This window comes from Manihot esculenta, chromosome 10 (assembly GCF_001659605.2).
Source record: "Manihot esculenta cultivar AM560-2 chromosome 10, M.esculenta_v8, whole genome shotgun sequence".
In the NCBI taxonomy this organism is placed as follows: domain Eukaryota; kingdom Viridiplantae; phylum Streptophyta; class Magnoliopsida; order Malpighiales; family Euphorbiaceae; genus Manihot; species Manihot esculenta.
The window spans coordinates 5,268,489-5,280,754 of record NC_035170.2 but is presented as its reverse complement, the minus strand read 5'-3'; the positions used below and the strand labels follow the sequence as shown (position 1 = coordinate 5,280,754).

Here is a 12,266-nt window from a genome sequence, read left to right as displayed (position 1 = left end):
AACATACCAATGTGCCAGGGACGTAGAATGGGTACAACCTGGACTTTCTCTTACATCGTGCCAGGGACGTAGAATGGGTACAACCTGGACTTCCATACCATATCATGCCGTAACATCATCATGCCATATGAGGACTAAAGGATCATCCAATAACCAATCCACATCAACATTATAAATGCAATGCAACATATTCGTGAATACTAATGCAAACAACCTAATATATCACATGGCATTCATGATGCATGGATCATGCTCAAAATTTATATTTCATTTATTTTAAAACTTAAGGTTTATTCCACTCACCTCTGGCTAGCTCTGACAAACTCTGTAGCAGCTGGCTCACTGCTGGGGTCCTCGGTTCCTCGGGTCCGAACCTACACAGGTGGACTCCAATGAGGGACCAAACATACATAAACATAACTCTAATATACTCCCCAAAAACCTCCTAAAACATCATAAAACAACTACATAACAACATGCAAGAAATGGCTGGACAGGGCACTTTCGGCGGCACCTTCGGCGGCCGAAAGTCCCTCCAGAGCCGAAAGTCAGGCAGGTTCGGCGGCACCTTCGGCGGCCGAAACTCCCAGACAGAGGCGAAACTCATGCATGTTCGGCGGCGCCTTCGGCGGCCGAAAGTCCTAGACAGAGACGAAAGTCTCTTTTCGGGGGCAACTTCGGCAGCCGAAAGGCCTGCCTCCCCAGCCATGTTCGGCGGCCGAAAGTGCCTTCGGCTGCCGAACCTGGTTTCTGCCAAAGGGCAGAAACTTGGCTCCTTTATGCACATTTGCCTCCTAACTCTTCCAACATGCATAAAACTCAACCAAAACATGCATACAAGTTCCTAGGGATCTCAAACTACCTTAAACCCCAACTACAACACACATACACAAGCATTTGCAAGCCACATTTGCATAAACTCAAAAATCATCCATAACTCACTAAAAACCTACACATGCATCTCTACCCCATAGATCTTGCATAAAACTTACTTAAAACATATAATGAGCTTAAGATCGGCTCTTACCTCTTGAAGATCGAGAGAGAGACGACCTAAATTCGGAGATCCAAGCAAATGAGCTCCTGAGTTCCCAAAGCTCCAAAACTTGTCTTAAATGCTCAAAACTTGCAATGAGAGGTGAAAACTCAAGAAAAATGGAGGAGATTTGAAGAAAGAACACAAGATCTGGGGAGAGGGAGGTCGGAAGCTAGCTATGGCCGAAAATGGGAGAAAGCTCGCCCATTTTGGCTAAGTGACCCTTTTATAGTGGCTGGCCAGGCCACGTTCGGGGGCCGAAAGTGCTTCCGCATGCATGCCATGTTCGGCGGCCGAACTTGACTTTCGGCGGCCGAACCTGGACTTCCCTCGCTCATGCTTTCGGGGGCCTAACGTGCCTCCAAAATGCATGCATGTTCGGCGGCCGAACTTGACTTTCGGCGGCCGAACCTGGGTTTTCCTCCAGAGACTTTTCATGCAAAAACTCATTAAATCTTCATACTTAAAACCATGAAATACCTTAAAACATTTTATGAAAACATGTTTCTACCCTACTAGAGGCTTTCGACATCCGAGATTCCACCGGACGGTAGGAATTCCGATACCGGAGTCTAGCCGGGTATTACAGGACTCTCCTTTCATGGTCAACAAGACAAATCTTAATAATCTAAACAATAAGCAAATGGTGCAATATATCAAGAAGCTGCAGGCAACTCTTGAGTAATACAAAACTCGGGAGGAGGCCTCATTCATGACTCCTAGGATAAGGAATGAAGTATCCTTCGAGACTCCAAAGACCCGGAAGGAGACAATTCACATGCAGTTCAAAGGTAAAGCCAAAGTTGAGGATGATGAATCATCAAACGAGACACCAAGAGACGTCGACTGGAAATTGGCTCGAACTGTTCAAAGGTACCAAAAGGAACAAGAGGAAGATTATGGTCTGGATGATGTCTCGCTTCCTGTCAGAGGAAATCCTCGCAAAGACCTTTCTCACGAAGTTCAAATTGCTCAGTTTGGACAAGTATGAAGAGACGGCATACCTTAAGAACTATCTGCCTATCTTCAGGAGTACAATGCAGCTTTAGCATGTCAATAACTTTATACTGTGCCGGGTCTTTCCATCAACCCTCACAGGTTTAGCCCATAAATGGTACCAACATCTGAGTCTATATTCTATTAATAGCTTTACTCAACTTGTTATGCTTTTTAAATATAAATTTATTATCGGCATATCTCTTAAAAAGCTCTCATTGGACTTGCAAAAAATCCAGTAAGGTGAGGTAAGTCTTTAAGGAGTTTTATTTCACATTTCAATGCTGAAACAATATAGATTGAAGAATTAAATCATGAAATAGGCTGTAAAGCACTAAAGAATGGAACTCACATCATAAAGTTCATGGATTCATTAATAAAAAAATGCATTGGCCACTTATCAGTAGCTGATGGACAAGACTCAAACATATATATGGTTAGACGGTGAAGTCCAGGCACTAAGAGAGGATAAGAGGATAAGTCAAAGTAAAACCTAGAAGCTAAAAATACAAGTCATATACACTTTATATCCTAACTTAAGGTGCGACAAGTTAGATTGGTTGGTTATTGTAAAAGTTAAAGCACATTATGTAATTCAACATCCAAGAATAAAAAAGACCAACTAGTAATGAACTTTTTCAACAAGATGAAATGGAGTATGTTGTTATTGGTGGAGGTAACGATGATTCAGCACTAGAATTAATTAATCCAACTGAGAAAGCTATTAAAATTAATGATGGTGAAGAAAATTAAGTAGATGAAATAATAACAGCAATAAAAATAGATAATAATGATGATGATGATAATGAATTAGATGCATATAGTAAATAATAAATAGTCATATTATAAATAAAGGGTAGGATAAATGACTGATTATACTCCATCATAAGTTTTAACCAATATCGTTTGGCTAAAATGATATAAAAGAGAAAGATAGGTTAGAAGCCGAAAAATTTTATTGAAATTCATAAAGATTGAAAAGTGAGTTTCTAATAGTCAATGAAGGTTATTTATAATAGAAAAAAAAACTCTAATGTGAAAAATTATAAAAATATCCAAAAGAATAATTAAAATGCAAAATTGACCATTTAAATGATGAAATTTTCATATCGAACTTTGTGACCAGCCCTACGACTCTCGTCACACTTTTGAAAGTTGTGTGTCTCGAAAGTCCCTTTTTGAAAAGCTATCGTGGGTCTCCATCGGACGTCGGCAGCAAAAGTTAGGCCCAGTCCAAATCTGCCATAAAGTCCAGAATCACTCTGATAATAAAAGAAAGATTGGTCGCGGAAAGATACTATTGAAAGACAGTACCGAATGACACGAATGAGTTTTATTGACAAGAATTCAAGGTAAACCATAATTGTAATACCCGGCTAGACTCCGGTATCGGAATTCCTACCGTCCGGTGGAATCTCGGATGTCGGAGACCTCTAGAAGGGTAAAAACATGTTTTCATGAAATGTTTTAATGTTTTTGATGATTTTAAGTAAAAGAGGAAATGAGTTTTTGAATGAAAACGACCTTGGAGGAAAACCTAGGTTCGGCCGCCGAATCTCAAGTTCGGCCGCCGAACATGCATGCGTTGCGGGTGTGCTTTAGGCCCCCGAAAGCATAAGTGAGGGAAGTCCAGGTTCGGCCGCCGAACATGGAATGCATGCGGAGGCACATTCGGCCCCCGAACGTGGCCTGGCCAGCCACTATAAAAGGGTCCCTTAGCCGAAAATGGGCGAGCTTTTTCCCCATTTTCGGCCAAGGTGAGCTCTTCGCCGTCCCTCACCGATCTTTGATGTTTTTCCTCTAGATCTTTCAAGTTTTTCATTTGTTTTAACTTTGTTTTGAAGATTTGAGCTTTTGAGCAAAGTTTTGGAGCTTGGAGGTTCAAGAACCAAATCTCTCCCACCTTCGAGTTTTTGGTCGTCTCTCTCTCGATCTTCAAGAGGTAAGAGCCGATCTTAAGCTCATTATATGTTTTAAGTAAGTTTTAAGTAGATCTATGGGAGTAGAATGCATGTTTAGGTTATAGTTATGTTTATGGGTTTTTGATGAGTTTTTGAGCAATGTGGCTTGTAATGTGTGTTTGATGTGTTGTAGTAGGGGTTTAAGGTAGTTTGAGACCCCTAGGAGCTTGTATGCTTGTTTTGGTTGAGCTAAATGCATGTTGGTTTGAGTTTGGAGGCATTTGTGCATGTTTGAACCAAGTTTCTGCCCTTTGGGAGAAACTAGGTTCGGCAGCCGAAGGGACTTTCGGCCGCCGAACTTTTTGTTTTGCATTCATCTGCTGGGATTTTAGTTTTATTAGTTTATGTTGATGATATGCTGCTCACTGGTTCCTCTCTAGCTCTTGTTCAATCATTTATACAGGTTCTCGGTTCTGAGTTTTCCATGAAAGATCTTGGACCTCTTCATCATTTTTTGGGCATTGAGGTTCAAACTATGGCTGACGGCATGCATCTATCTCAAACACACTATGCCTATACAATTTTAGAACGTGCTCTCATGACAGATTGTCAGCCCATGCCGACGCCTATGGCTCAAAAGTTGGATTTGACGTCAGATGACACTCCAGTAGCTGATCCGAGTTTTTTTCGCGGGCTTGTTGGTGCCTTGCAATATCTAACTTTAACTCGACCAGATCTTTCTTACAGTGTTAATTTCATTTCTCAATTTATGCATTCTCCAACTATGGCACATTTTAAATGTGTTCGTCGCATTTTACGATATTTGAAAGGGACTATTCATTTTGGTTTATCACTTACCGCAAATACTTCACTTGATTTATGTGCTTTTTCAGATGCAGATTGGGCAGGTTGTCCAACTACTAGGCGTTCTACCACTGGCTACTGCACATTTCTTGGTTCTAATATAATCTCTTGGTGTGCCAAAAAACAATCAACTGTGGCCCGGTCCAGTACTGAGGCTGAATATCGGGCTATGGCGCATACCGCTGCTGAGCTTACTTGGTTAAGTTATATTCTGGCAGACCTTCATATTCCTATTTCTCGAACTCCAGTTCTCTATGGCGATAATCTTAGTGCTTTGTATTTGACTGTAAAACCAGTGTTTCATGCTCGTAGTAAACACATAGAACTCGACTATCATTATGTAAGGGAGCGTGTTGCTCAAGGAGCTCTTGTGACTAAACATGTTTCGACATTTCATCAACTTGCTGATATATTTACAAAGATCATGACTAAAGCTCGCCTCGCTCAATTTCGTACCAAACTATGTCTTCAACCTCGCCATAGTTTGAGGGGGGATAATAACGAATATGTTGTGGAGTGATAAGGTGGAGTGATGTGATAAGGTGGAGTGATAAGGTTGATTAGTTTTATTCCCCTGGAGTAATAAGGTTGGTTAGTTGAGGCTAGAGTATTTTTTTTTCTGTAAATATATTTGGATGATTTAGTGATAAGGGTTCTTTGAGTAATTAGCTAGCTTACGTAAATATAGTCAGTTGCAGTCCGTGATTATTGCCTTACGTTTTGAATATTTGTTGCAAGCCTAGTTTATTTAAACTTAGGCTAGAGCTCATTTCTGTATCAAGTGAAAAACATTAAGAAAATAATATAAGCATTCGTTTTATTCAAACCTTTATTTTCTTCTTCTTCGTTTTATTCAAACCTTTATTTTCTTCTCAAGAAACTTCATAAGGAGAGTTGATTCCATATATATGAATGTACTATAAGAAATTCAAATAACTACAACAGTTTGGGTTATTTCTAACAATATTTCAACTAATATTAGGGTGGTTTGCATTTGTTTATGTTACGATTACCAATTTCTTAAGGAACTATTAGTTCAAGAAAAATCTCATCAAGAAAGAGCATTGTAATTAATAAGATTCCAACTTAAAGAGAAGTGTTACAAAGAGTTGCTAATCATGCATTGTTGAACCGAATTGAATCAAATAAACTGAAAATTAAAATTTTAATATTTGTAAAAATTAAATCAAATCGATTTTAGATAAAAATTGATTTGAATCAAATTTATCTGATTCAGTTCCATTCGGTTCGTTTTGATCGGCTAAACTTTTTATTGGACTTTTTATCTTATACACTTTATTTTTAATATTTTAAAATTTAATTAAAATATTTCAATATTGATTATGGTTTAATTTCTCTATACTATTCATAATAATATACTATTATCATTAAAAGGTTCAGTTCGATTTTTTAAAATTTTTTCTCATTAAAATCGAATTGAACTGTAATAATTGAAATTTGTGAAATTAAAAATTAAATCGAACTAAAATAAATAAAAAATTGAACTGAAATTTTAAATTAATTTGATTCAATCGATTTAAATCGAATACTATTCGCTATTCATATTTATATAATAGAGCATAATTTTAAAAATTAATTAGACTGATTTTAGGAGTGTTTGTATATAAATATTTTATCTTCTTTCTATCAAGATATAGAATAGGGAAATAATGATGCCACCTATGTGTTATTCCCCTTTTCTTCTCTTCTTTCTTTCTTTCTTTTTTTTTTTTTCTGTTTATTCTTCTGATTCTTAAACCTTAACACTCTCTTTAAAAACATAAAAAAAATTAATAAATGAAAAACCAAATTTTCACCTATATAATAAAAATAGCGTACAAATATTTCCATAAAAAATTGACTTTTATCATTTTATTTAATTAAATTTTGTACATCTTTTGGTATGAAAATGTTAAGATTTTTTTTTTTTCAATATAAAAATAGGCTTCCCCTTTTGAAGCAAAATTTAATTTCCAAGCTAAGAAATCAATGTTTGCTTTCAATTTTATGCTAAAAGAAATTTTATTTTATAACTTACCTCTTATCAAATTATGTTCATTTCTCAAATGTTGAAACCTCATTTTTAGGGCTTGAAAGAAATCCTAAATGGTTCCACTATCATGGTACCCGAAAAAAGAATGCACATGTTTATGCCTTTTCAAACATCCATACAAAATTTTAAATATGCATGTTCTGATTACCTGACATAGTGTGTCAGAGGTAACATGACCTTAACTAGTTTAACTAATTAGCCAATTGCTCACTATTAGTGAGCCGAATGAAAAGTCTTTAATGTGTGTACAATTATCCACTCTTAAAGGCATTGTCCTGAACGTATCCTGTATGAATATGGATATAAATACCCCTTCCATTCTCAAAAAAAGGATTGGATTTTGTCTTTTCTAACTTCTTAACTTTCTCTACAACTCCAACCTTAACGGCTCAAAAAAATTTACCCAGCTCCATTACTAACCTCATTTACCAAGTCAAGTTCATTTACTGCCCTAAACATTTAATCTGATCCACATGTTGCCATCTTATTTTACCCTTGGCTCTCAACTTCATCAGCTTGATTTAGAGTAAACCAAACCTCTCGTTGTCCAAACCTTTCTTATTACACTTTCTCCAAGAATATGACACGGAGCAACCAGCCTTCAACTTTACAACAGATTTAGACCGAATCTAACTTTTATTGTCGACATTTGATGGAGACACACGATAACTTTTCGGAAAGAAAATTTCGAGACGCACAACTTTCAAAAGTGTGACAAAGGCAGTCGGTCTGTCACAAAATTTGAGATGAAAATTCCATCGATTAGGGAATCAATTTTGCATTTTAATTATTTTTTTAGATATTTTTATAAGTTTACATATTAAGTTTTTTTTCCCTATTATAAATAGTCTTTCCTTACCTATTTGAAACTCGTTTTTCAATTTTTGAAGAATTTTAATAAGACTTTTTGGCTTCTAACCTATCATTGTTTTATATCAACTTAGCCAAATGATATTGGTTAAAACTCCTAACGGAGTCTAATCAGTTCTAGTTCTTTATCAGAAGCCTAGTAATGTCGCAACTAAATCCAAAAAACTATGCTCAGCATATCACAACCCAACCCCAAACCTAGTTGATATGTATACATTCCCATCAAATTAACCATAGCAAAATGTTCATCAAGCCATTACAATGTGAGTAAATAAATTCTAGCTGATCACTATCAAACAAAATTCAAGCAAGTAATAGTTTAATAACCCATGTCTCAATAGGAACTTACAATTAAATACAAGCAGAAAAACAAAATCACAAGAAATTTCAACACATACCATAAAAAAACAAAAGAAATTTCAACGTATATATGCACACTAAATGATCATTTGATTCCTTGAACCATTGATGACCATATATTAGTTGCCTTAGAGTTGAGAGACCTTCTTGCTCAAACGCTACGCAACCGTGGCTAAGTCTTATGGAGAAGAAAAATAACAGATAAAAAAAAATTAGCTAAGAATAAATTCTTATAAAGATATTATATTGTTACTATGAGTAAATCACCAAATTCTATGTATTATAATAATATTTATTATAAAATATATATATAATATGGAGCAACTAATTTTAAATTTTAAATTTTACAGTAGATTTAGACCGAATTTAACTTTTGCGGCAGACGTCTAATGGAGATTAATTATAGTTTTTTTGAAAAGAGATTTTCAAAATGCACGCACTTTCAAAAGTGTAACGAAGGCCGCAGACCTATCATAAAATTTGATATAAAAATTTTATCATTTAAGAGGTGAAGTTTACATTTTAATTATTTTTTTTAATTTTTTGGATATTTTTCTAATTTTGCGTTTTGTTTTTATCTTTTCACCTATTATTTTTCGTATTTTATCTTAGTCAAATGATATTAATTAAAACATGCCGTATATATATATATATATATTAAATCAGTAGATGCATAATATGCAAGACACTTTACTAAGAAAATCAATAAATATTGTAAGTTTGACACATATTTCTTTTCAAAAAGAAAAAAAAATTTTGATAAAAAATTTTTTTGATAATTTTTTTTGAGAAAGAAATATCTATAATTTGATGGAGTCAAAATATATAAATATAATAATTACTTTTAAAAATCGAATGAAATGTATATTAATTTTGAAATAATTGAATTATTTCTTTTATATGTTGATTTCATTAAATTAAAGTCTTTTGCTAATAGTTGAAAACAATGTATTGTTTTAGTTTAATAAATTCAAAATAGGATGATAGTTTTTTAAAACAAAAATAAAAAGACATATCCATGAATTAAAAGTTATTAGTTTTTAATTATATTTTAATCATTTTAATTATATTTCAATAATAAACTATGTATTAAAATATTATATTATTTTAATAAATTTTTTATACATTTAACTATTACAATAATAATGAAAAAAAAAATTTTTACAATAAATATCATTGATTGATAAGTTATAGTGAAAGATATATTTATAAATGCCGATAATAATATTATTAAAAATATATTTTAATAAATAAAAAATGGATGAAAATAATTATAATTTAATTATAATAGTTTATTATTTTTATAAAAATTTATTTTCTCAATGTATATTTATTTTATATTATCTTTATTCTATATTTTTTATTCATTTTAATTTTTTATACATATTAAAAAAATAATTTAATATATTATCTTTAAAATATTAAATTTTATTAAATATTAAGAAATATTTTGAATATTTATTTAAAAAATAATAATTAATAGATTGATTTAGAAATAATATAAAATTAAATAGGATTATAATAGTCAATTATATATTATTATAATAAAAGAAAATGAATAATAATTTTAAAATAATAATTAAAAAATGAATAAAATAATAAAACAGAATATATTTGTTTAAATTGAATTCCTAAACTGAAGTTCTGCATCCATCACTGAGGTTGAGGGCTTTCATTATTCGGCGTTGCATCTCCTTTGGCATTGACATTGCCTGTGGGATGGGCACTGTCAATCCAACCACCGAAACTAGTCCTGCCTTTAACTGTATCGCAGTATTCTGAGCAAGCTTTAGCACAAGAATCTTGTGATGCAGCTGTTTGTTGAAGACATGAAGGCATGCACTGCTTTGCACAATCTGTGAGATCTGCACTTCCTCTTGTGCATGCCATTATCAACATTAATATTCCTATGGCCTTCATCTTCATGCCCATGTTATTCATTTTAGGGTTTTGATTTTTCTTTTTTTGGGTTTTTAATGAGTGATATTGTTTTAATGCCTATTTATATATGAAGGGAAATTAAAGAATTAAAGGGTTGAAATTATTATGGAAAGCCACTTGTTTTATGACTGGTTAGGAATAAAACAAGGGAAATGCATGATGGTTGAAGTTTCCAACTTTGTTAGAAAAATCAGCTACTGGAAAATTAACCCAGAAATATCCATTTCTATTATTATTATTATTATTAAACAAGAAAATTCATCTAACCTCACCATCAGCATCAATTCCTCCCTACCCATGCATGCTTACACCTAGCGGTATTCGGTTCAAATATAAAAAATTGAATGAATTAATTTAAAATTTTAATTTAATTTTTTATTTATTTGAGTTCGGTTCAATTTTTAATTTTAAAATTTTTAATTATTTCAGTTCGATTTGATTTTAATCTAAAAAAATTGAAAAAACTGAATTAGTGATAATAATATATTATTTTCAATAATTTAAAAAGATTAGATCATATTAAAATTAAAATATTTTAATTAAATTTTAAAATATTAAAAATAAAGTGTAAACAAATAAAAAAATTTATTAAAAATTTAAACTTATCAAACCAAACCGAATCGAACTAATTCGATTCAATTTGATTTCTGATCAAAATCAATTCGGTTCAATTTTCATAAATATTAAAATTTTGATTTTTATTTTATTCAGTTCGATTCGATTTTAAATCAAATCGACTGAATACTCACCCGTAATAATATTTTAACCCGTTTAAGTCCAAATCAATCACATTTTAAAAACCTTCAAATAAGATTAATTCAATTTTTTAAAGATAAATAAAATTCTAAATATAAGTCCTAATTAATCTAGCTAACAAGGTGCTATTTTCTAATAATAAAATATTATTAACTTATTAGACAAAATTTTATATTTAATCATAATTATAATTAAAATTTATAATTTTGAACGATAAAATGTCAATTTTTAAATTTATTGCAATTATAATTAATTTTTCAAATAATTTATTTAATTAAATATAAAAATTTAAAACATTAGGTTTAATCATGATTATGGTAAAAAATTTTAATATTTTATTCAAATATTTTATTTTATTTTAATTATAGTTAATTTTTAAAATAATTTTTATCAAATTTAAATTAGTGTATATGTAATTATTTATTTACTTTTTTAAATATTAATTAATTACTTTTTTGGCTTTAATTAATCATATACCCTAAATCACTTAACTCTTATTATTTTAATTTCTAATATAAATCCAAAATCTCCATTTTGAATGAATCTCTAAATCAAGTTTTAAACTAAAATTTTAGAGTTTAAATTAAGTACTAAAATAATAATTCTCATACTTTTAGAAAATGTGTTTAATTAGAGTTAAATTATTATTTACGTAAATTTAATTAATATTTAAAAATAAATAAATAATACATGATATAATATAAATTAATCAAAATTATTTTAAAATTCGACTATAATTGTATAAAATTAAAAGTTTTGTATAATATTAAAATTTTTTATTATAATTATAATTAAACATAAAATTTCAGGATTTACATCATGTTCGAATAAATTATTTTAGAAATTGATTATAATTATAATAAATCTTAAAGTTGAGATTTTATCTTTCAAAATAGAAAGTTTTGACTGTTATTATTATTAAACGTAAAGATTTGAGTTGGATAGATAAATATTATTTTTAATAATAAAAATAATTTTAATTTCAAATAGTAAAAAATTATTGACTAATTTTATGCATTATAAAAATAATATTTTGTTAATATAAAATTAGTATTTTATATAGTTTTGAGTTGGATAGATCAATATTATTTTTAATAATAAAAATAATTTTAATTTCAAATAGTAAAAAATTATTGACTAATTTTATGCACTATAAAAAATAATATTTTGTTAATCTAAAATTAGTATTTTATATGGTTAGGACTTATTAAAGGTTTATTTAAGAAAAAAAAATTGGTCGTATTTAGAATTTAGCAAAATGTTTAGAGGATTTGGCCTTTATATAATATTTTAAGAATTAAAATGTTAATTTAGTTTGGTTTAGTGATTAAAAACATATTAGATACTTAATTATAACCTTTAAAAATTTTAGATAAACTAATTTCAATAAATATTTAAGAATTAAATTTTATTTTTTAAAAATTATTTAAATTGAATGAAAATAAAAATTATATGACTTAAAATTAACATATCAAACTCACTCACTCTT

The 12,266-nt window shown here is 30.6% G+C and overlaps 1 protein-coding gene across 1 annotated transcript; it reads left to right on the top strand.

Moving 5' to 3' along the window:
• The first annotated feature begins 1,748 nt into the window (after positions 1-1,748).
• LOC122724922 (uncharacterized mitochondrial protein AtMg00810-like) lies at positions 1,749-5,317 on the top strand. Its single transcript, XM_043961151.1, has 2 exons — positions 1,749-2,021; positions 4,397-5,317. Exons 1-2 carry the CDS (start codon positions 1,749-1,751, stop codon positions 5,315-5,317), a joined length of 1,194 nt encoding a protein of 397 aa, XP_043817086.1.
• Positions 5,318-12,266: the final 6,949 nt, after the last annotated feature.